The sequence below is a fragment of the Neopsephotus bourkii genome, unplaced genomic scaffold (assembly GCF_033783945.1).
Source record: "Neopsephotus bourkii isolate Nb327-2 ecotype Australia unplaced genomic scaffold, CSIRO-AGI_Nbou_v1 NB_1652, whole genome shotgun sequence".
NCBI classification, from domain to species: Eukaryota; Metazoa; Chordata; class Aves; order Psittaciformes; family Psittacidae; genus Neopsephotus; species Neopsephotus bourkii.
The window spans coordinates 391,925-416,649 of NW_026902126.1; the positions used below are offsets into that span (position 1 = coordinate 391,925).

At 43.5% G+C, this 24,725-nt stretch overlaps 1 protein-coding gene across 3 annotated transcripts; it reads left to right on the plus strand.

Moving 5' to 3' along the window:
* Positions 1 to 23,722, plus strand: PTPN11 (protein tyrosine phosphatase non-receptor type 11). 3 transcript variants are annotated; one of them, XM_061374767.1, is made up of 16 exons: positions 3 to 204; positions 4,856 to 4,978; positions 6,021 to 6,215; positions 6,980 to 7,172; positions 8,387 to 8,503; positions 9,007 to 9,120; positions 13,635 to 13,731; positions 14,302 to 14,381; positions 14,500 to 14,658; positions 16,587 to 16,718; positions 17,603 to 17,757; positions 18,282 to 18,349; positions 18,437 to 18,588; positions 22,108 to 22,220; positions 22,438 to 22,539; positions 23,503 to 23,722. In XM_061374767.1, exons 1-15 carry the CDS (start codon positions 191 to 193, stop codon positions 22,505 to 22,507), a joined length of 1,782 nt encoding a protein of 593 aa, XP_061230751.1. In that variant the 5' UTR covers positions 3 to 190; the 3' UTR covers positions 22,508 to 22,539; positions 23,503 to 23,722. The 3 variants fall into 3 exon arrangements, with proteins under 3 accessions (XP_061230753.1, XP_061230751.1, XP_061230752.1); XM_061374768.1 differs by having other exon boundaries at positions 22,438 to 22,535; XM_061374769.1 differs by lacking the exon at positions 16,587 to 16,718 and having other exon boundaries at positions 1 to 204.
* The last annotated feature ends 1,003 nt before the right edge of the window (positions 23,723 to 24,725 follow it).

Sequence of the window (24,725 nt, forward strand, 5' to 3'; positions counted from 1 at the left end):
CCGATGACGTTACGGGCGGGTGACGCAGGGCGGGCCGCGCCGCGCGCCTCCGGGGCCTGAGGCGGCCGTTGTTCACGTTCCCTGCAGGGCGCCCGTAGGCCGCGGCCCGCGCCGGGGACCGGAACCCCCATGTGAGAGGTGGCCGGTGAGGCGGGGGCGGCCGGGGGACCCGCCGCTGCCACCGGAGACAATGACATCGCGGAGGTGAGGCGGGAGCGAGCGGCGCCGGAACCGGCCGAGGGTAGGGGGGGGCGGGCAGGGGCTGACTGCCCCCGGGGTGTGTGGGGACCGGGCTCCTCCTCGCTCCCCCCCGAGGGGCCTCTGGGCCGGGCCTTTACCGCGCTGGGCCAGGCAGGGCCTCCCGCGCCCTGGGGCTGCGGTGCGGGGGCAGCCGCCACCTCGCTCCCCGTAACCGCGTCCCTGCCCCGCACCCGCGGCGCGGTGTCTCCGCTGCCTCCGCCCGGCTCAGCCCGGGGCCTGGCTCGCTCCGTTCCTGAGCAGCGCGGCTCGATGGAGGGTGCCTCGCCGGGGTGGTTGCGGGCCTGGCGGGGTAGGGGGACCGGATGGCTTTGGGCTCCGCCGACCCAATAACGTTGGTTCCTGGCGGGGTTCAGGCCGGGCTCATTGCGCCCGCGTGTGCGCTTGAACCGGAGCCCGGAGGTGAGTTTTATCCAGCGGCAGCCCACCCGGCTCGCAGCCCCCCCTCCGGAGCCGGGCCGAGGCGCTGTGCTCCCCCCAGCCCGGGTGACATGAAGCTAAACCGTGAGCAAGCTTTGCAGTGAGTGTTTGTGAGCTGACCTGAGCCAGGTGCTTGATTCAGCAGCAGCCTTTGGTCCAGCTCAAGAACCTTGTGGTGCTGCAAAGTCTGGGTGGTAAAGAGTTGAATCTGCTTCTTTGTTTTGGGTTCTCCTTGTCCTTAACACCTTCTGATTGTTTGTGTGGTGTCAGCAGTGCTTTTTGAGCTGAAAGGTTAAGGTAAATGTTAGGCTTAAGAGGAAATGGTGTCACAGAAAGGAAGAAAATGTTTATATTCTCATTTAACATACCAGTCAGAAACTTCATAGAACCATAGAATGGTTTGTATTGAAGGGACCTTAAAGCTCCTCCAGCTCCAACCCCTGCCACAGGCAGAGACCCCTTCCACTGGAGCAGCTTGCTCCAAGCCCCTGTGTCCAACCTGGCCTTGAGCACTGCCAGGGATGGGGCAGCCACGGCTTCTCTGGGCACCCTGTGCCAGCGCCTCAGCACCCACATTTGATGCATCTCTTTAATATGTATTCAAGCAGAACTTCTTTGACATTGGATTGTCCTTATTCTTGTTCTGCTTATGATGGTGATGCTGTCTGGGTTCGTTTTTAGTCTGTGGCCGTTTATAGTTTAGCTGAATTTGGGGTCTCCTGAAGCGTGTGGAGAATGTGTTGGATCTTCACATATGGGAGCAAGCTGGACATTACCTTTTGGAAACAGTCGTGACATCCTCGTTGTTGGGAGTTATCCTCATATTCTGCTCCAAGCTTTAGATTGTATCTTGTGAGGGAGGCTGCAAGAGATGAGAAATAGAAATTGATGAGCCTATAAATAGAGGTAATTAAACTACCAGTCACCGCCTCCCTTTATGCTATGGTTGTGACAGCTGAGACTCAGAACTGGTTTAATCTGAGGCTCAGAACTGATTTAATGTCTACTGCTCTTGAAAGGTGGTTAGGAAAGCCCAAGTGCAGCATGGAAAAATGTATTGATTTTGGCTTTTCTCTTTTTGGTTTGGGAAGAGAGAAATGCTGGCTATGTGTGACTTATAAACGCAGATCCTCATCTTTCCTGGTCTGTGCTACCCAAACAGAGGTCATTGTAGCACACCTCTGTTTCCTACCAGGTATTAACTTTCATCCAAAGGTTTCTTGCTTTGCTGATATCCGTTTCATTTTGTAAATGAGAGCCCTGCTATGTCGCTGCTTGCTTTTCTGCCAGCCTTTTCATCTTACCCTTCCAAGTCCCTGATTAGTTTACAGTAAGCTGCTGACCTCCCAAAACCAGAATATTCCTCACATAGTGAGGACAGTCAGTTGAATCAGAGCGTGGGCTTGTGTCTGCCTTGTGTTACTTTCTTCATTATCTTTATTGGCTGCGATGCCCTTTGCTTGGGACACCCTCTGCACCTGCTCACAACAGAGAGGGCAGAAGGAAAGGAGGAAAAAGAAGCCTAAAATGCATTCCATCCCTATAAAAGGAAGCAGAAGCAAAAGTCCTCCCTGGGGTTATGTTACGTGTGTCTGTGCCTGCAGTCCCTGTGCTCTGTGCTCCGGTTTTGGAAGAGATGGAGGCCCCGAGGTTCAAACGAGCACTTGTGGTGGCAGCACTTCAAATGGAGGGATGTTCATCACCAGGCCGGAACCATTTCACAGAGATCACCAACACCCCCATTTTTCTATTTGGGGTGCCTGACAAATGCATCTTCCTACTCAAAGCCAAAAATACAGAGATGAGAGAGCAGGAGTGCAAGTTACCGCCAGAACAGAAGTTACATAAAGCGCAGTGAACTCCATCAGTCTCCCAGGTGTAGCTTTGCTTTTGCTGCGCTTGCTTTCTGCCACCTTCAGAGGGAACGTTTTTAAACAACTTCTCACCTTTCTAATCTCTCCTTTAAGCACAAGTTATTTCTGGTCTCTTCTGTTCATTAAATTGGTATTTTTACACTTTAACAATTCATATACGGTTACATCTAGATGCATGAGGGTTTAGGGTAAGGTACAGAAGATATTGTATTAATTAAAGCTTCTGGAATGTCTCCATGTGATAAATCTGCAGAGCTGATTCCAATAACAACTTCTTTGTATGTTGATTTTAGGATCAAAACCATGTAAAGGTGTCTCTTGAATCCTGTGTGTGTTTAAAAAGCTTATAAACGGTTCAAAATGCTGCTGTGCTTTATGTTTGAGTGGGGTTTATTTTCTCCTTAGTGGAAGTGCAGTTTTAAGGGTGGAAGCGTGGTGAGTGTATTACCAGTTTCTGCAGACCAAGCTGCTGTGTTCTGAAATGCAGTATTTCATGTTCAGTTAATCCTGGGTACTGATGCTTGTGCAGTGTCTTTTGTGAGACTGCATCAAAACAGAACTTCTCTTGACCTTTGAATAGTCATTAAATAAATGTAGCATCTTTTACTAATCCATTTCCCATTTGCTCTAATAACTTGGAAGGGTATTTTTACTAGTTTTTTCCATGACCCATGCTGCCCAGGTTTGGTTGGTTTTTGTTGTTTTGCAGCTAAAGGTATGGTTGCACTCACTAGACTCTCTTGGTGTAAGCAAAATATCCTTAGCTAGGAAAAAAGCAAGATTAACCAGAAGAATTACTTACTTCTAGAATGGAATTGGTACAGAAGTAATCCTAATTCCCATTTGAATGACTTGCTGGAGGTTTGGATAGAGTCCCTCAAGCTCTCCAGAATGTTTCCAGGAGCATCTCTGTCTGAAGAGGACAGGTTGGATAAAGCCTTGCTGGGAGGATTGTCAGCTCCTCAGTACAGAAGGAATTGCTGAACAATCAAAGTGATGACCCTCAATTTAGACATGCACTTGCATATTTTGCTGATGTAGCAGTTTAGCATGAAGTGCAGAAGTGTTGGGAATGACCAGGAATGATATTCCTTTTCTCCTTTTTTCTTTTTTTAGCTATAGCACCCCTGTATCCACAATGAGTTGTGGAGTCTTTTGCCATAATGTTTTGCTTTACTTCAGAGAAACTAAGAACTTTGTGTACAGAGAGGAGCACCCTCTGTTCTTGCTGCAGATACAAATGTGCATTTCCACTTGTGTCCTGCACAATGTCTGATTTATGGCAACTTGGGAGAATAAAGATGTTCCTTTACTTGCCAGACACAAGTCTGACAAAGCCACTAAAGCGGTGTTTAGTTGCTGTGTTCACCTCTCTGTCCCTGGCTGGTGGTTTGGGTTTTGCTGGCTTTCTTGTCTCCTAATACCGTGCCTTATTAAAAGCTCCTTTCACCCAGAACACACAGATGTAGTTTAGCACTGCAAGAGTGCACTAAAAATCCTTGGTCACAGATAAGAGGAAACGCAGATGTGTCAACTGAATGGCTAAGAATAAGTCTCAAAAGTGAATGCCATAGGTGGGGACATGGAGCTTCTTGGCTATAGCCCATATAGAGCTCTCCCTTGGCAGGACACTATATTAGTCATTCTGAAGGCTCTTTGTGGGTGGTGAATATCAATATGAGATTCCTGGGTGCTTGTATTTAAGTGGGATATATTCAGACCAGAGAAATCGCCATGGTAGTTGAGAGGCGAAGTCTGGCAGTCACCAGCACCATGCTCTGCTGAGGAAGGTGGGAGAAGACTGGGCAGAGCTGAGCAGCTTGTCCCCAAGTGAAGTTCCTTCCTGACCACTCTCAGCTGGTGGTCACCCCGTGCCCTAAAACATGAGGTTTTGTTACCTTTTTAACCTTTAAAATGCTGTCAAGTGTCACTTTGGATGTCTTGTCTTATTTTTAAGTGTTTTGCCTGGTCGTCTTCCAGTTTCTTTGTGTGTCTTGTCTTCCTGGAGTAAGGAAAATGTAGGATTGTGGTCTCTACATTGTATACCTCTGATACCATTTTAATCCAAGCAGTCTGAGTATGTCTAGATATAGCTCTTACAAAGCATCTCTTACCAGTGCATCAGATTGCAATGCAATATGAAATTAATAATTTATACTTTCTTATTAATTTAGGAATAAAATTCAGTGCTTCCTGGTTTTGAAGCTGTTGGATCGTTCTGTTGAGTCTTGTCATGGAATTCGAACTCTGAGGACCAGAAGATCTCCTGTTTATTAACACTCCTTATTCTTAACCTCTAATAGATGGTTTCATCCAAACATTACTGGGGTGGAGGCAGAAAACCTGCTGTTAACAAGAGGCGTGGATGGCAGCTTTTTGGCCCGGCCCAGCAAAAGTAACCCAGGAGACTTCACACTCTCTGTTAGGTAAGTTTAAATGGGCTTTCTCCCCACATTGGGAAGGGTCTTTAATGCTGTTCTTTGGAAAAGAGTTGTAAGTGAACTGCTTGTAAGAGATGAAGGCATGCATGGATCACTTGTTAGTCCATTGTTCCCTTTTCTCCTCTTTTTCTCCCGTTTTCCCTGCAGAGGTGCTCAAATACTTTTACCCAACTTGGGTAGTCAGTTCCGAGTCTCCAGACAAGCAGAAAAGCAAAGGGGATTCATAGTAACATTCATAATAGCATTGCTTTTAGCCCTTTAAAAATCTATTTGATATCTGAAAGTAGCACATGCAAGGAAATGCTGTCCAAGGCTCTCTTCTTAAAATCAGCAGGGTTTTAAGGACAACTGCAGTGCTATTTCAGCTTCCAAAATAGGCCTCTTGGAACTCTTGTCCCCTGAGACTGTCTGTATAGTGATGGGGATGGCAAGAGGAAGTAGATAAAGCACAAGGGAAAAGTGGGATTGGTGATAAGAATGGTGCTGCTTGGATACCTCTGAGATAATGGGCCTGGTTGAACAGAAGGGGCTGTTCTTCATTAATATTAGACTGGGAGCAAATGACTTGCATCAGGCAAAGGCAAGTGCTTACTGAAGGAGAGATCTTAGTGTGGAGCTCTAGGGAAAGGAGCAAACAAGCCGTGATGGGTGTCAGAGAATGCTGAATTCTCCTTACCCCTCCACCCCATGTACCTGTGTGTGCAGCTCCTGGGGGCTGAGGGCTTTCTATTGGAGATGGTGAAGCTGTAGAGCTTACCCTGGCTTTGAGGAGCCCTTTGTTACAGAGTGTTTTCCCTGTTCTTCCCAACTGTTGGACAGGTGCTTCCCCTTCTTGCAAGCCACTGGAATGAGGCTGAAGCACCCTTCAGAAACGCATTAGTTTAGCTACTCTGCAATGTTTCAATTGGGAAGTGATGCAAATATAAGTATGGATTTCTGTAACTCGGACAACAGAACACTAAATACAAAGTGATTGATTGGAAATCAGCTGACTTGTGGGGGTGTTTTCCTCTGTTTCAAATATTAGACGAACTGGAGCTGTCACCCACATCAAGATCCAGAACACGGGAGACTACTATGACCTCTATGGAGGAGAGAAGTTTGCTACATTGGCTGAGTTAGTCCAGTATTACATGGAACATCATGGGCAGCTCAAGGAAAAGAATGGAGATGTGATAGAGCTGAAATACCCACTGAACTGTGCTGATCCTACATCTGAAAGGTCAGGGAAATGCTGGTGAAAACCTCAGTGCCCATTTACTTAACAAATGCATGTTTATCCCTGTTAATGCTACAGTCAGCTTCATTTGATGAAAGGGTGGCTTCTCTCTGCTGTCCTGTACTAAAAGTGGTCCCACTGATTTTATTGAGGTTACTTGCAAAGTAGCCTAATAAACATGACTAAAGGTAAAGCGATCTAAGCCTCAGAACATGTTTTCTTCAGGATTCTTCCTGGTGTGATACTAAAAGAAGAGGGCATAGTTCCCTTCATTCTTAATGGGAGAATATTTTCTTATGGGATTGATGTGATTATCCTGTCCACTTCCTGATGTGATGCATGGGTAAGGTCTCAAAGATGCTAAAGTCCCACAGGTTTATCAGGAAAGTGTGTCTTCATGAAGGAAGTTAGAGGAATTAATGCTCTGGTGGAGGAAAAGGTTGCAGAGTAAGCTCATGCTTATTGGACACCAGGGAATCATTTGGATTGTTGTAAAGGATCCAAATCAAAGCTTCATTTGAAGCTTGCGTGAAATGCAAATTTCAGTGCCTATGGAAGTGTTTGCTTTGAAGTGCTTCTGTAATCACTGGTGTGTATGTACATTTCTGAGGCTTATTTTACTTCTTATTTTTAGAAACTGAGGCTTTCTGCAGACCTGGCCACTGTTGTTCAGTGTACATAAGCATTTCCTTTAAATATGTAGAACAAGCAGATTCAGCCGTGGCTGGAATGACAAGTAGGGTACCTGTCTATATCTTTATTTAAAGGTGGTTTCATGGGCATCTCTCTGGAAGAGAAGCTGAAAAACTATTAACAGAAAAAGGAAAACATGGAAGCTTTCTTGTGCGTGAGAGTCAAAGCCACCCTGGGGACTTTGTTCTTTCTGTCCGGACAGGAGATGATAAAGGAGAGAGTAATGATGGGAAATCTAAAGTGACACATGTCATGATTCACTGCCAGGTATGATGAAGCACGAGCTTCTTGAACAGGGCTGCTTCCACGGGCAGTGGGTTTATTCTAAGAGGAGGGCCATGTTGCACTTCACCACAGAGAGCTCTGTACATCCCCCTTTCCCCGTGGTACCGTGTGTGTTCTGTATCATCTCTGTGATCAAATTGACTCATTTGATAGCATCAGAATTATATTAGTGTTTTATTTCTTCTGACGGCTTGTCTGGCTGAATCATGTCACAATATACTGTGCTGTCAAGTACCTTCTAATAGAGCTGGTTTTGATTGCATCAGTAGTCTGTCTAAAATCCTCTGCTGATGGAGCCTTTCATGTTTGTGGATCTTAAACAAGTTAAAGTCTACTGGATGAATTACAGGGAAATAGAAGTAATTGGACAAATAGAGATCCATCCAAATATACGTCTTTCTCCTGTCAGTTTTTATAGGCGCACCTGATGATGACAGACAAATTTTGAGTATGGGATCCAAGGAATGCTTTCCAACCTGTAAATCTTCAGTTTAATGGAGGGTAGCTCTTTGCTGAAGTATTATTAAATTATAGTATTTTGATGTTTTAATACATGCTCATGGGTTTAAAAGAATAATAAATCACAGATTTTGTCATTTTCTTTTTCTTCTGTTGTCCTAAAAGAGTGTGCAACTACTTCATTGATTAGAAACAACTAAAATGCAGTAGCAGAAATAGTTTGGGGGTAGAAATTGTCTCCCAGCACTGTAAGAGCTCACCTGCCAGAATATCTTATTTCCCCAGGAAACCTCTTTGGTTTGCAGTTAACTACAAGTAGCATGTATGACAATGAGGAAAATAACAGCATTGCTTCCTTGAAATAGGGATGGTGCCAATCAATAGCAGCCTTTCAGGACCCAAGGATAGGAATGTGAGTTGATATCCAAGGCTGTCTCCTGGATTCTAGTCGTGTAGCTCGGGGAGCCTGGTGGAGCTGAGTGAAGCTCGGGTCAGAAGGAATCATGTCTCCTGGAAAGGCAGATGAAATGATTGTCAGTTAGATGACAAAAAGGCTAATGTCCCCCCTAGTGCAATTGGGTTTCTTTTTAGTAAGGTTCTACCATCCCTCAGCAGAAGGATTTTACTAGGTTCTCCTTCAAAGATAATTTCTCATACATTGCATAGCCTGAAGGTGATGTTAGTGTAGATGTCCCTGTGGGAAGTGCATTTATTTTGATGAGCATCTCTTTTTCAAGGATCTAAAATACGATGTTGGTGGAGGGGAGAAATTTGACTCTCTGACAGATCTGGTGGAACATTACAAGAAGAACCCTATGGTAGAAACTTTGGGCACAGTGTTGCAACTCAAGCAGGTGAGTGAACCGAGAAGACACCACTCAACTTGTTACCTTCATAATGTACTGAAGTGCAGAGGTTTCCCCCTGTTCTGTGAGACATCATTTTGTTTCTTTCCTAACACAAAAATGAAGAACTAAACTTCATGAAACCGGATGACAAAGTCAGTCATTTAAATGGGGATAATTTCTTACCTTCCTCTGAAGGGATAGTCTTGTGTGTGTGGTGTATGCAGAGCTTGTCTTGGTTGCACTGTGGTCCACAGGGACAGCAGGATGAGTTCAGAAATGAGATGACTTAATGGACTGAAGAACAGCCATGAGACTGTCTAAAAGCAGTTGTTCCCTGCTCCCTTCCTCTCTACTCTCAACTGCCCTTCATTGAACTGTGATGTTCTGAAGTCCAAATAGATGCCTGCATCCCAGAATTGCCTATACAAAATACGCTTGGTGTAGGGGATTTGTGTTTTAACTGTTTTCTCCCAGTTGCCATTTGTCATACCTGTTTGTATCCCTCTCAGCCACTGAATACCACCCGTATTAACGCTGCAGAGATCGAGAGCAGAGTGCGAGAGCTAAGCAAGCTGGCAGAGACTACAGATAAAGTCAAGCAGGGCTTCTGGGAAGAATTTGAGGTACTGCACCACATTCCAAGTCTTATAATATTAAATCTTTATTGCTAATAAAAGTTGTGTTTGTTACTGTTTTCCTGGCACTTCCTCATCTTCCCCCGCATCCATTCAGATCCCTGTTCCTGCTTCTTTCCTGTGTCAGGTACAGTGTGTGTTAAAATTTTGCCAGTTCCACTTTTGTGGATTAAGTATTTGCCTTTTTTTCCTCATTCTGAGAGCTAATTGTGTTCTTCAGTGTACTTTGTTCTCTACCTTGCACAATCCCTCCTGAATATGTTCCCCATCATGAGGGAATCTTGTGTATATCTGTCCCACCAGGACAATTAGTCCTGAACATAAGTTCATTCCTGTGTTCCTGTTCTTCGTGTGGACAGGAGGAAGTCTGTATGCTGGATTAATGTTTCTGGAGGCAAAGGAGTAATTCTGAGCCTACTTTACTCTTGGTAACCCAGGTATCAGTACAGTAGCAGTGTCTATGCAGTTGGAATACGTTGGGTGTATTATGTCAGGTGCATATGAAGGGAATTGCACTGTGGTTTCTTTTGCATGTCTTGGTGCAGAGGACGTTTCTGTTTGCACTCTGTTCAGGAGGTTGAGTACCTGCTTTCAGGAAATTTCACTGTGATTTCTCAGTCAATATATGCTCTTGCCCTTGAGTTTGTGGCTTTTGGATAGCCATTTTGGGGGATCTTAACACTCTTGTGAAGGGGTAGCAAGCTCTGAGATGAAGCCCCACTGATTATATGTATTCCTTGGACTCCTGGAGATTAATTTATGTTTTGTTCTGGTGCTTCATTTCTGTCTGCAGCCAAAATTCCACTTCCCTCCCAGAAAGTCTCATTGCCTTTCCCTCTGCCTTATCCGTGCATCTCTCGTGTCTAACACAGCTGTGCTGGCCCAGCTCTCCCCTTCTTTGAAGTCCTAATGATTTCAGGGAGCTACTTATGTTTGAAAGAAAATACAGCTGAAATGGTTAGTTTCTTCAGTAGACCCAAGTTATGAGCATCAGCTGTCATATTCCAAACTACTTGAGTCTAGCCTGGGTCCCAACTCTCCTCTGACAACTGGAGTCCCTTTACAGCTGCTTTCACTTGATGGTCATAGCCAAAACCTTAGAATTGTCTTAATGGGCTGAGTTATACCTCATACACCTGAGAACAGCACCGTGGAGTCTGGAACTCCACCAGCAGATGGCAACAGGAAACTGGCAAGCCCTGATCTTTGTTAGAGAGGCTGGTTCTGCCTGGGGAATGCTATTTTGAGAAACTTCTTGAATAATGACAGATTTTCAAAGCAACCATTATTGAAGACACTCTCTTTATGATCAGACATACTCATTAGCTGAAGGCACTGTTCAGTCTGATCTGAGATTGTCAAGAGGAGAAACATAAACCCAGGAAAAGCAAAAGATTACCAAGGAGGTAATAACACATTTCACTAGGAATGTGGCTGGAATATAAGAAGGTAGGGTTGTGGTGGTGGGAAGATGATAGAATGGATTGAGGATTGAGCTTGCTCCTCTCTCTTCCCTGTGTCCAGTTGCGGGGTGGATAGTCCTCGAGTCAGGACTGTGGAATGGTCAGAATCCCACCTTGGAGGGGGAAGCAACCCAGCAGAGGCTGCTCAGGGCACTGCTGAGGACTTAGGGCTCTGTTTTACCCAGCAGCAGAGTGGTGGATCCCCTGGTGAGCAGTTCTCACCTATGGCGTGTGAATATCCCCTGGAGGTAAACTGCCCTCAGCCTTTGAATTGCTTCTCTTGCAGAGTTCAAACCAAGAACCATAAACCTACTGGTTTAAACTAAACATACAAGTTAGCCAAGCAGAGGTCTCTGGCTTCCCTGGAGTCTGTAAGCACACCATACTCTTATTCAGAGGGCACAAAAAGGGAAAGGGTGCCCTGTTGGCTTGTCCTTCTTGTCATTGGTGCTGCCTGACTGAATTCATGTTCGTGGTTGGTTTGGTTTTTATTTTTCCTTGAGGGAAGCACTCTGGTGTGGTGCACTTAGGAAGGGATTGTTGATTTGTCACAGGATGACAGGACTATTACTTGACATTTACAGCTTCTTTCCTGACCTCCGCTCTTTGTTGGATAAATTTGTCTTGTAATGGATTTATTGGTTGGTCTTTAGAAAGTGTTCTCCTGCCTTGTGACTTTCCTGAAGAACAGTATTTGCCAGCAAGCCAGAAGCCTTACAGGGAAAGTAATGTAAGGAATGAAAAGTTTTATCCATGAAACATTCTACTTCTCTTTCCTTTCGCTGCGGGCAGCACTAAACTTTCTTCTTTCCCACTGTGTTTCTGGAGATGAAGCAAACTCTGGCGGTTTGTGTCATGCTTTCCTTCAGGTAGGTGATAGCTGTCAGCCTTGGTGGCAGGAGGCAGGATCCAACATTCAGGTTGTCTGTGGACCTCCATCTATGCTGTTTGAGTTGGCAGTCCAGATGGTACTTGTCTTCAGGCATACTTAAGTACCTCTTGTCCCTTGAACCACTAGACAGAAATGCTGACAGCCCTTGTGAGGTTTTTGCTTCTGAAAACTGGCTGTTTGGTGAGCTTAAAACTTGGATGGTGGAGTGAAATCGAGGGCTGTGTTTCAGATTTATTGTTGCATTGTGTACATCTCTTCATGGGCTTGTTAGAAGTCGCTGCTGCTCATGGATCTCTCCTCAGGGATGCTCAAAGCAATAACAATTAACTGTATGAAGTGGTGATGTGTTTGAAGCTGTCTTTTCCACTCACTTCATTGTTTCCATGTTTCAACCTGCAGGCAAAGTTCAGCTTTTGGTTCTTTCTGTTGGTGTTTCACTTGCCCAAGACTCAAAAGTGTAATATTAGGTCAGGGTGCTCTGTGATAATAGCACTTAAAGACTCTTGCAGAGGGCAAGAGGTGAGCTTAGTGCAAAGTGTTGTTTCATCCATCACTAGTATGAGCAAGTAGTGCTTTATGGGGATATGTTTTCTGTCCTTTGCTTCACAGCTCTCCTATATTGCTTTTGTTCTTTGGTTTCCATGTCTTTAGGATGAGCCTGATTGTCCAAGGTCACTAAGTGGGGTGGTAACAACAACAGAGCCTGAAATAGAAGTGAGCAAATATGCCTGACATGCCCGAGCTTTAAAGTAAAAGCAATTTCTCTAAGAGTATTAAGGATGGTAACAAGAGGAGCAGCTTCCAAAGCCTGAGTGTTCCTTTTAGTCAAGCCAGTACTGCTTTGGGGATTAAAACTTGGAACAAAGACACAGATTCTGGTCCCTCCAGCTTCAATTACAAGGGGGGAGATTTGCTACTAAGCAGCATGGCTGTGAAGTGTGGAATTGCTGTTGTCCCTGTCACACTGATTGTGAACCAGACACTGAGGAATTAGCTCTCTGCCAACAAGAGCCATCCCCATATGGGTTTATTGTGTCTGCACTAGGCTGATTTGTGGATAACCCTGTTTGTAGTTACCTGCTGCTTACCCCTCTTTCCCCAATGGGGTAATATGAGAAAGTCTGCAGAGTTCTGTACTGGTTCAGTGAAATGGCTTTGTATTGGTGGGAGAGGATAATGAGAACAGTTAAAGCGGTACATGGCTGTGGTGATGGGCTGTACATTAGCATTTTACCTGTCTCAAAACACTATCGCATACCCATGTGGACTTTTGTTTGGGGGGAATAGACAACATCTTCCTAATATTCTCCTTCTAACTGCTGAAGGACTCTTCACTGTGCTTGGTATTTAAATGCAGTTCATTGTGTTGGTGTGCTTTGGGCTTTCTGTATGCTGCTTCCTCCTCTTGGCTGGCTGCAGTGTGTCTGGCTGCAGCTGGTGAGGATCTGCTCTTGTGGTGTTGATGTAATACAGCTTTTGAAATCTCAGGGACTTGTTTTGGGGGCTTCCTAGCAGTGTTACTGCAGACTTGCTGTAGCTGAAGGAGATGAAGAAGGCTGCTAAGGCCTAAAGGAATCCAGCACAGGTCAGATAGAGAAGCACTGGATCACAAAGTGCCTTACTCCCTTGGGATCTGGCCATATTTTGAATGTTTTAGGTTCTAAACTTTACTGTTACTGAGGCTAATGCCAGTTCAATGGAAATATTTTGCCTCCATACCTGGCTGATTCAGCAAAAAGGAGAAATGCAGTGGTACTCCTAACTTTTATGCTTGGTGAGGAAGACCTAGAGGTAAATATGTTGGACCTGCTCTGTAGAATGCTGCTTGTGTTGTCTGTTTTATCTGGAGTGCCTTGAAGATGGCCACAGCATCATGAGGACTTGCTGGTTATAGTTTGATTGAAAGCAGCTTTGAATTCGTAGGTGTTTGTAATTATTAGATGGAAAACAACTTCCTTGTCGCTCTCACTCCTTGTTTCTTATAAGCATTAGAAGCAATTGTGTACTAAGTCTGAAATGCAGCACCTTTCCCTCTTTCTCTGGCATTATAAGTCTCATCCTTTTTGTGCTAAAGCACTGCTGTAATGATGCTGAAACAGTCCCTACTGTTGTTATTAAACCCAGTTATTTGTGCTGTTTTCCTTTAGACCCTGCAGCAGCAAGAATGCAAACTTCTCTATAGTCGTAAAGAAGGTCAGCGCCAGGAGAACAAGAACAAAAATAGATACAAAAACATTTTACCCTGTAAGTATTGATTTCTTTGGTTCCCATGTACGCCTGCTCTGCTTCTATGCTTTATTTTCTTAGCTCATAAATACAGGGTTAATTAAACACTACTGTGCTTTTTCTTCTTGTCAGTGATAATTCCCCCTCTGATGTTGTCGGTATCAGCCCTTGCAGTTTGTGTTCAGACACTTGCACTTGTAGATATTGGCATTTCCCAAATATTATTCTTATCTTCAGCTTTCAGTTAAAAGCATCACATCCCTAAACTGTTTCTCAGCTAACTGGAATGCTTAAATCTAAGAGGATTAATTTATGGTGCAAAACTGCATGTTGCAAACCAGGGGCCATTTGCCTTGACTTAGTGCTTGACTGTCCATGGACTTGTGAGTTACCAGGGGGGATATACACCTATTTTGAGCTGTTATGGCCACTTGTATTAAGAAATGGCAAAGGAGGAAAGGTTGAATATTCCCGCCAGTAATGTACTGAGTTTGATAACTTAATAGTCTGTCTGTGGGATATTCGAAAGTAGCTGTGTATTCACAGCTGTAGGATGCAAGTCCTTAACGTTCACATATATTCTTCCAGTTGATCATACCAGAGTTGTTCTACATGATGGTGATCCGAATGAGCCTGTTTCAGACTATATCAATGCTAATATTATTATGGTAAGTATAATCCTATCTACAGGAGCCTTGTTGGCACAGCCCATGTCTACTCCTTAATGTATTCGCCTAAATCCAAGTTAGTTTTGTAACCATTTGTTAAATGATTCTTTTCCTTTAGCCTGAGTTTGAAACCAAGTGCAACAACTCGAAGCCAAAAAAAAGCTACATTGCTACTCAAGGTTGCCTACAGAATACAGTGAATGACTTCTGGAGGATGGTGTTCCAGGAGAATTCTCGAGTTATTGTTATGACAACAAAAGAAGTTGAAAGAGGAAAGGTAAAAGCTGACTCTCAAACTGGCCTTGGGTAAAGTCATGACATTTGAACACGGTAGGGACTAAACTGTCCTGGTTATATTGATATATTGCTGAAACCTGGTGTGCTGGGAAAGTGCTGAGCATCCCTTTTATTGGTGCCTGTGGGAACTGAGGGTATGCTCCTAGCAGATCATCAGACCTCCCTTCTGTAAGGGTTGACTGATTCAATTTTAGCTTTGTATATTTTAAAATCACTCAGGGAGGTGTCTGTGGTTTTCTACAAACCATATTGCTGCTCTGCCCCTTGGAAGAAGAGCAATAAATTACGGTGGTGTTTTAGAAGAGTTGACTTGAATAAACCTTATGTAGTTCTGTTTAATAGCCCACGGATGGCCTGTGCTCCTCTGCAGCCTCTCCATGCTTCTTTCCAAGTTTTGCAATGCCACTTGTTTGGGCTCTGCAGACATTTTGATGTCTGATTATGGGATCAGTGCTGCATGCACTGATTTGGTTTTCTCTTACTCTTTTTTGTTTTTTTGATGCTTATTTTGCTTCTTCAAGAATTGCAAATAAGAGTCCTGATATAAAACAAAAGCTTTTTTATCTTGAGCCAAGATGCTTTCAGATCTGCAGGAAGGGGACAAACCTCTGCATCAGAAATGACTTCAAGAGCACATTGCCTAAGGAAGTGAGGAACCATGAAAGCTGTCAGATCTGCAGAGAGTTCTGAATATGCCTTAAAATGCACTGTAGGAGCAGCAAATACTTACAAATGAAAATGGTGGTGTTCTGGATGCAGTCCATAGAGCCAATAATACACACATCCCTCCATCAGGCTAAAGCTTATTTTAACACTGTGTATTGCTGTTCAGACTTGCTTCTCCAGCTGCTCTTGTGTTCAGAGGTCTGTATTGAGACTGCAAGTTATGCTGGCATATGCCAAGATCAGCGTCTTTTTAGCTTCTACCCTTTGGGAGATGACAGGGAAAGAAGGGCAAAAGTAACAGAAGAGCATCTTGTTGCCTAAGCAGGCTGGAAAGCATGTGTTCAGTCATCTCTTGCTCTGTCTTGTGTTGGCAGAAGGAACTTGTTGCCGTGTTTTCTTATCAATATGCAGTAGTAGCTGCAAATAGGAAATGTTTCTCTGTAGTACTCGGTGTTTGGTCTGCATTTGCTGGAAGCTGCATCTGTGTATGCACTATAATACCTGATTTGATCCCGTGTAGACTGGTATTGCATTCACAGGCTAACAGGAGTTGTTCTTTCCTCAGCTGTCCCAGGAATCAAATCAAAGTAGCAATAGGTGAATCCATTCCTTGGTGGATAAAATCTATCCCTGTCCAAAGATAATCTTGACACCAAAAGCTCTACATTTCAGAAGCTACAGACTCATGAGGTTTCAGCCTCCTGCCACAGAGCGCAAGTCTTTGTTGCTTTGGTGATTGGTAATAGAATTAGAGAGCTATGTTAGCTCTTTCTGCTCTAAATGATGGAAAAGCAAGCATCCAAGTTTCATTTCTGCTAAAAAACGGCTTATATCTTTGACTTGAATTTATTTCACAGCCTGTTGGCTTTGGATTGTAGACTAGCCTGTAAAACTACAGCATTGCATTGGAAACTCAGTAGTTGAAACCTGTAGTTGGGTGGAGATACAAATAACAGGGTTTTAATCTCCAGGCTTTGAAACTGTCACGGCAAAGCAGGTATTTAAGATGATAAGAAAAGCTCTAAATGGGGACATTGCCTGTACCTGTTTGTCTGAAATCATCTGGTGTTTGTTTGTGGGGAAGAGAAACGTTCACCTAAAATGTACCTTGTCATCTAGCTGTCCAGCTGGTGCTAGGAACTGTCCTCTCTGCATTCAGAAATGAAAGCTTCTGGAATGTTCTGTGTTGTCCAGTTTATGAACCAGCCCTTCTTCTTACCAATTCCTTCTTTAATCTTGCAGAGTAAGTGCGTCAAGTACTGGCCTGATGAATATTCCCTAAAGGAGTACGGAGTTATGCGTGTCAGGAATGTTAAGGAGAGTGCAGCACACGATTACACGCTAAGAGAACTTAAGCTTTCTAAAGTTGGACAAGTAAGTATGTCAGTAACTCTGTCCTGTGAACTGAGGTTGAAGAGCACCAGAAAGATTGCAGAAACAGACTGCTTCTTTGGAATCAATAAAAGCACTGAGAGATTAATGAATTGACCCCTGTCTTTCTTTGAAGCTCCAGGTTTAGTTGTATCTCTTTGTCCTTGGGATAACTGAAGATTCTTAAACCTAAGCACTTCTTGGCAGAAGATGCATGGCTGCAGAGCTTTGAGGAAATCTGGAGAGAGAGAGACGGTGCTTTAAAGTAGTTGCATCTAAGTCTAGCTAAACATCTGCTGCCTTTCAAGGAGGTGATTGTGCTAGAAGAAGATGGTTCTGTGTGGGTCCAGTATGTAGAAAGAAGACTTAAGGAATACAAAAGATGAGGAAGGAGACAGTTAACTAGTGTGGAAATATCACTTCCTTGTTAAGGAACAGTTTGGTTCAGGGTGCAAAGCAAATTGTGTAGGAAGAAAATTAGCAGGATGTACTAGATTGGAGTGTCCATGGGATGGAGCTGAGTGTGGAGAAGTACGTAAGGTTGGTGTCACTAGGTATGAATGAGGAGTATGACAGATGAAGGTTCCTCACTGTTGGTCACCCTCAGACAGACCTTTATCGTGGCCTTTAAAGGTGAAGATGGAAATGTTCTTGGAAACAAGTGCATGAGAAGGAGGGAGCTCAGGAAGCAGGTGACGTGATTGACTTGTTAGGCCAGGAAGAACTCTGGCTTGTTCTCTCCTTTAAGACAGTTGTGATGCTGTGGATACCAAGCAGCAGGTTGGATATGCCACCATCTGATCAGGCTCAGCTTTGCCACAGAAATGCTTTTAGCTGGATTTTGATGTGAAGGGTTTTGTTTTCATGTGTTGGCATCTTCCTTCCAGGGGAACACAGAGAGAACAGTCTGGCAATATCACTTCAGGACTTGGCCTGATCATGGAGTCCCAAGTGACCCTGGTGGTGTACTAGACTTTCTAGAGGAGGTGCACCATAAGCAGGAGAGCATTTCTGATGCAGGACCAGTTGTGGTCCACTGCAGGTATGGTGATGCACTGTGCCTCTCCTACTACTACTCTCTACCTTGTGGAGCTGGATCCTTTTTTTCCCCCCCCTCTTTTCTTTCTGCTTCGTGTTTTGCAAAACACAAAGTCTGTATGAATAAGGATTTCTGATCTCGTATGAGAAGGTGGTTCCAGTCTTGGCTCCATACAGTTCAGGTGCAGGACTGTGGAAATATTCCATTATCCCATCCCACCTGCTGCGAGTGCTTTTTCCTTAGTCTTGGCTTATAAATTAAATACTTCTTACAAGGCAAGAAAATGTTAGATCTGACCCTGTAGGTTTTTTTCTGATTCAAGGATGTTAATAAAGGCTGAGGTACAGAAGTGCTCTCTCAGTCAAGTTGCTTAGGTCTCTAGTTACTTTTAGCTCTGTTGCTAAGTTTGATTCTGGCTATAATTCGGAAGTATAATGTCTATTAGTATTAGTCTCTGAGTTGCACTGGTGTTTTGTTGTCTGTTCAGAAAGAGCAAAACAGTTAACTTCTTTTCTTCCTTTTTCCAGTGCTGGGATTGGGCGAACAGGAACGTTCATTGTGATTGATATTCTTATTGATATAATCAGAGAAAAAGGTACGTTCTGCTGGAAGAGGAGACCAATCTCTCCTCCAAAGACAAAGTTTGTCTTGCTTTTCTTAACCTTATGGTGATTTTCCCTAGGTGTGGACTGTGATATTGATGTTCCAAAGACCATTCAGATGGTGAGATCACAGCGGTCAGGAATGGTTCAGACAGAAGCACAGTACAGGTTTATTTACATGGCAGTACAGCACTACATTGAAACGCTACAGCGCAGAATCGAGGAGGAGCAGGTACGTTTGTCCTGAGTCTAAAACATTCCATAGGAACATGTTAGCATTTGAACAGGGAGCAGAGTTGCTCATTTGCTGCCTGTGACTTTTGGAGGCATGACTGCTGTCTGTGGGTAACCAGTGCATCGTGACAAAGTTGGGCCTGTAACCTGTTAACCCTGTTCAGAGAAGTTAACCTTTATTTCAGTTCATTATGCCTAAGAATTACCTAAACTGTTAAGTGGAATTAGGAAACGATAAAATGAAACCAGTGTGTTTGGCAGAGGAAGAAAATCAGGACCTTCCATGAAAATGCTAGCATGTGTGGGATCCTGTCCTCCAGGCCGTTCACTCCAGCTCTCAGATTCCCTCAAGAACAACAAAAGATAAGGCTCTATTACTCAGTACAAAAGCTTGTGTTCTGTTGTGTTTTGAAGAGGTTTTGAATATTGCCTGTATTTCTAAAATATGATAATCAAATTCAGCTGCTAGACATTCTAATACCAATTTGAGTCTTCAAGCACATGTTTTTTTAGGAAGGCGTAAGTATATTGGACTGAAATGTTAAAGAATGAGCGTGGTGATCTTGCAGTAGTACAGTGTCCAACAAAAAGCAGAGGAGTGATTTGGTGTGGTAAGGTGAGAAAAGCTTTGCAATATGTGGTGACAGCCCCAAGCCCTTCGGGTCACTCTTCCTGTTTGAAGTACGTCACTGCACTCAAATCCTACAGTCTCACAGAAGTGACTTCATGTTGTAATAAAAACCTGGCATTCTGCTTGCTGTTGCTTTTCATTCTCTGGTCATCTGGGACTTTTATCTTTGTTTCACAATTTCAGTGTCTTTCCTTCTGCAGCTGGCTTGCTGCTTGGGAGATAAAGACGCACAACTGAAGAGGCAGATGTGGGGAGCTGCGTGGTTAGCACAGTGCCGGATGTGAGATACAGTCCCTCTTTAGAGATGGAGTGTGCCAGCTCGGGTTTGGCACTTTCCAAGAGAAGCCACTCTCTTGTGTGGCTTCTGCCTGCTTTGGAGTGTGGCAGAGCTGATTTGATATTTGCCTACATGATGTGGCTGCTCTGTTCAGCAGAGAGGATAGAGGCTTTATTCCTCTCCTCAGGACAGCTGTTGTGTGCTCTGATGGTGATTAGACACAAAGTGAAGAACAAGTAATCCCTCAGGTGTACTTTTTTTCCTGCCTTTGTTGTCTCCTTTTGCTCTAAGGAGCTGGCTCATATCTGTGTATAATGATGCAAGTATCCTCAGCTCGTTGAATAGGGTCTCTTTCTGCTGCTGCCATTTGCAGAGTAGATCTGGAACTCTTGATCATTGTAATAGGTTTTGAGTAGTATTTTGATACTAAGTGGAGCACTGTATTTCTCCTGTAGTGATGAGACTCAGTTGTGTTTCATCCTCTATTCCATTACTAGCTCAGAAGGCACAGGTATAAAAAGAAACTGGAAGTGGACTGTTGCTTTACTTCAGGAGGTCTTGACCTATAGCTGGGGCTAGTGGCAGCTGTAGGGATAAAACCGTATAGAACTTCTGAGGCAAAAGCAAAGCTCTGTGGTCACTATAGGAGCTAATGCCCTGAAAAAATCATGGTGAACTGGGGATGCTCCAAGGCATGTCTTAATAGAGCAGAAAAAACCCTGGCTGAGTGGTAGGATGCTTGAATTTCATCCCAGTAAGATGGTTTGGAAATGAAACGGTGTGTTTAGAGAAACTTTAACTTCTGGAACCTTCTCTATGCTTGCTTTAATTGCAGTTGCAAACGGGAAGTTGGGAATAAAAACTGGTGAAGTGATTAGGACCTTTATAGGAAACCATATGAGGTCATGTTCCTGTCTGCTCTTCTGTCTGGATGAACACAAGCCAACTCTGATAAGGAATTAGGTGGTCACATTAGCTAGCCCGTTGTCAGGCAGGACTTACAACCAGCTGGACTGAAGAAGTGGATTTGTGAGCAGCTGCATCTGTTCACATAGATCTGCCTGCTTCTTGTTTGTATTCAGGAGAAAAATGTCCCTCCTCTGCAAGCATTCCTTCCTGCTTTGCCATGCTGAGAGTGTCAGGGTTTCACAGTTAGGTGTTGTGTTAAATGCTGCCTGCCTTCTTACGAGTGGGGAAGAAAAGCAAAGTGAATTTGGTTTATTTATGACTTTTTCCTCCCCTGGAGAAATGTTATATTCTCTTGCATCTCAGAAACAAGTAGTTCTTACCACATTGCAGCGATTGAGTTAGAAAGGATCATTACAGGTGAATTAGAAGGAAGAAAAGCCAGATATCTACTTTTTCTTGGCTTGTTTTATCTGTTTAGATCAGCTTAAGTAATAGACCCAGATAGATCTTTTTAATTGTTTTTCCTGTACAGTACAGCTGTAACTTGAATTGCATTCAGCAGTTTAGTGTGGTGGATGGCAATCAAGCCCTAGTTTTGGGCTTCAGAATATAGGGGTTTGGTATGCCGTAACATTGGAATGCAGCAGAGTTTGAACCTTTCCATTTGCTTTAATCTTTCTTTTTAGCATTAACCTTCCAGGCAATTGATGTGTCCTGGCAGTAGGTAGAAAAGTGATTTGTCAGGAGTAAGCAGGAGCCTGAGAGGGGGGAAGTTCAGTAAGAGAACGGAACAAGCTGAGCAAGTTTTGAGCAATCTCAGAAGGGTGCCTTGGAAAAAAACATCAACCTACATTGCTGCATGGAGCATTCTTAGTGAAGCTGAGCAGCCAGGACTCCCCAGAGGCTCTGACAGCCTCTGCTGTGAGGTTGATCCAGGCCAGTTATTTAGTACTTGTTCAAGCATTTAAAAACCCAAACCAACCCCCCCAAACAACAAACTCCACAAGAAAACCCCTGAAATCCAATACCCTGTGAAACTTTAAAGTGAGGTTTTCATTTCCATGCAGGTTTCAATATCTGCATGTGCTGTGGATGTTTGTCTTGAAAAGGAACAAGCCATATCCCCTTCCTTTCCTAATGTAGCTTTGCTTGCTGGAGCCTCCAGTATCTTTAGCTGCATGCCAGCACGATTGGCTGCAGCTTGGAGCATATGCTGCAGAATACAAATAACAGCTTGGGTTCTTTTTATATCGAACCTAATGGGCTAAGATGTTATTTTATTAGAGATCTTGCAAACAATGTTGTTACTCATTTGGACACATCTCCAAGCTGGAAATAAGGTCAGCGGGAAGCCCACTGCCTGGTACTGTCTATTAAAGAATGAAGTGTGGTTTCTTCTGCCAAGTAAGATGAAGATTGCATATGAGTTCATAGGGTTGGTGTAAACTGCTGGAGATGGTGGAAAGCATAATAGTGAGAAATGAGGCTTTTCAGGTCTTGTAACCAATAGCTAAATCCAGCCCTTATGTCTTACCCATTTGTGTATGTTATCTACAGATCTGAGCTCTCTCATCCTCATAGACAAACCTTTCTTCTAAACCCATACATGTTTAGTTACACATGTAATTTCTGCACTGCTTTCATGACTGTTTTCTATCAGTAATCCAAAACCTGCCTTTTTGTTGTGTTTTGTTTCACAGAAGAGCAAGAGGAAAGGTCATGAATACACAAACATTAAATATTCTTTATCGGACCAGACAAGTGGGGATCAGAGCCCTCTTCTACCCTGTACCCCAACCCCAGCGTGTCCAGAGTAAGTTCACTTCTCTTGTTAGTACAGTTCAGAGCTTAGGCACTAATCATCTGGGACTTCAGATGTGAATGAGTCACCACAAAATCTTCCCTATTCAGTTGTCCTGTGCTTTGCTCTTAAATTGAGAGAGCCAAATTGTCACTGACTTAAATTGTGTGTCTAAATATGGTTTTCTCACACTAGATCCTTTGGACTGTAAATACTTATTTTGTTTCAGAATGAGAGAAGATAGTGCTAGAGTATATGAAAATGTGGGGCTGATGCAACAGCAGAAGAGTTTCAGATGAGAAGATGTACAGAGACTTCCATGCAAAGGCAGGTATGGGTGGATGTTCAGGAGCGAGTAGAATCCAGCCTGGGCTTGTGGTGCTTGGAGAAAATGTACCCAAAACCAAACTATGAGAACTATAGAAAGGACTCCCTAATTCCCAAAATGCATGTAATCCAATAGGGCATTTAAATCCCAGAAGCTCATTTTAATTGAGTTGCATCTATGTCTACCCTTTCAAAACAATGTGCAATTTGGCTTCTGTTCTTGTGTCTTGGCTCACCAGTGAAATGAGTTGGAAGTCTTTATTGTTCAGGAGACTGAAGTTCTGCACACTGGCAAAAGACGAGTAGCAACTACAGTCTGAAGTTTCCATATCTTTTAACAGTGATGTGTGTTTAAAGTGATCCAGAGAACACTTAATCTCATGCTCAGCCTCATAAAAGATGTGATGAGCAGTTACTGCTGTGCCTGTGTGGTGTGAGCATTTGCTCTAGTAGTGTTGTCATACTAGTAAAAATGAAATCCTTTTGCTGGGAGAGAAATCTAGATTCTCTTTATTACATTTTAAATATCTTGTATAATTTGGTTCTTGCAATTAGACAACGGAGTATTATGTGTAGGTTATTAGCTAATAAGTTTATCTGATACTTCAGTTAATGGGCTGTGAATACAGCGAAGGAAAACCTTTAAATTTAAAGAGGCTTTAGTAATTAATTTCATTTAGATTCTAATCTAAAGACTTTTTATCATCTTTTCCCTGTATTTTTAAAGCCTTATTTTCCCTTTTCCATTTGGTAACTGTGTGATTCACCCATTTAGTCCAGGGACCTTCTCCAAGTTTATACACAGCCTCATCTTCTACTGCCAAAGTATCGCACACTTCATAAGCACAGTTTGAGACTTTCAGCTGAGTTTAAGTTTGTCTTGAGCACTTCTGTGTCATGTCAAACTAAGAAATACCTGCTGGTTTCTTTTCCTAAATAATCCTTTTCTTCTCCCTTCCTTTCCCAGAAATGAATATGGTTTTTAAAAAGGTCAAGAAAGAGATGGAAGAAGCTTCACATGAACGGTGAACTCTGAGGGCTTGGTACCTTTTCATTTACGGTTTTAATCCTTCAACAGTAGGCAAAACTTCAGACCATCTAAAGATTGTTGATCTCTCTTCTCTCCAATACCTGATTTACAATTGCTCGTTTTCCAAATAAAAGGAAATCCTTCTACAATGTAGACACCTACTTTGTAGAGTCAGTTTTGAATCCCACAAACTGTTGGACTGGCATCCATTTGTTTTTTAACTAGTGTCTTTGTTTCACTGTATGGCTGTTAGTTGGGTTTTTTTCCTTATTTGAGCAGTTGTGGGATGTATTTTGATTTCTCTTCTGTTTTTTGGGGGGGTGGGGTGGTGGGAGAGCAGTGGTATGGATAAATCCGTTACAATAATGTAAAATACTGATGGGAACAATACTTGATTGTTTGAAAACAGTGGATCACCAGCATGACTAGAATCAGCTACATGATAAAATTAGTCCTAATACATTTCAAACTCAGACTGAGTTTCATGGGAGTGAGCAGTTACTGATATGAAGGTGCTTTTTGTGATGACTGATGGTTTCGATTGCGACTTAGCTGAGTGGCTGGATGGGCTGGTTTTGAGTAATGCAAGGTAGCCTTTACATCAAACAAGATTTCTTTTCCATGATCTCTATCCAAAGTAGACGTTGACTGTGTCTCTCAAAAGACACCGTGGCCTGGCAGTTTGGGAAGACACTGTCTGTGTTCATTTGTCTGTGTTCATCTGTTAAGCAAGAGATTGAACTTGTTGTTGATGCCTTCACAGCATATTTAAAACAGTGAAACAAGTAACCCACTGTGCAGGCTGTTACCTTAGTGTGAGGTAACCCTCTTCCCCTTCTTCTGGGGAGGTGAAAGCTCTTGAGCCTTCTGGTTTTTAGTAAGGCCTTATGCTTGTTTGAATGGCTCAATTAAAGCTGGGGCGGGGGGGGGAAGTATTGTATAGAAGCAAGGGACTCACTGAAATTGCCTTAGTTGGAAAGGGCAGCCCGGGCAGCAGGGCCAGCAGGCTTGTTCTGGATCCTTCCATCAGGCAGGAGTTGGTTACTGCTCTATCTGAAGTGCGTTTCAAAGCTGCATTGACTTTGCTGTCCCTATTTGGCTAAAACTCACATGCATCTGAAACCACTTCTGATTGTTGTCAGTGAGGCACAGTCCTCTTC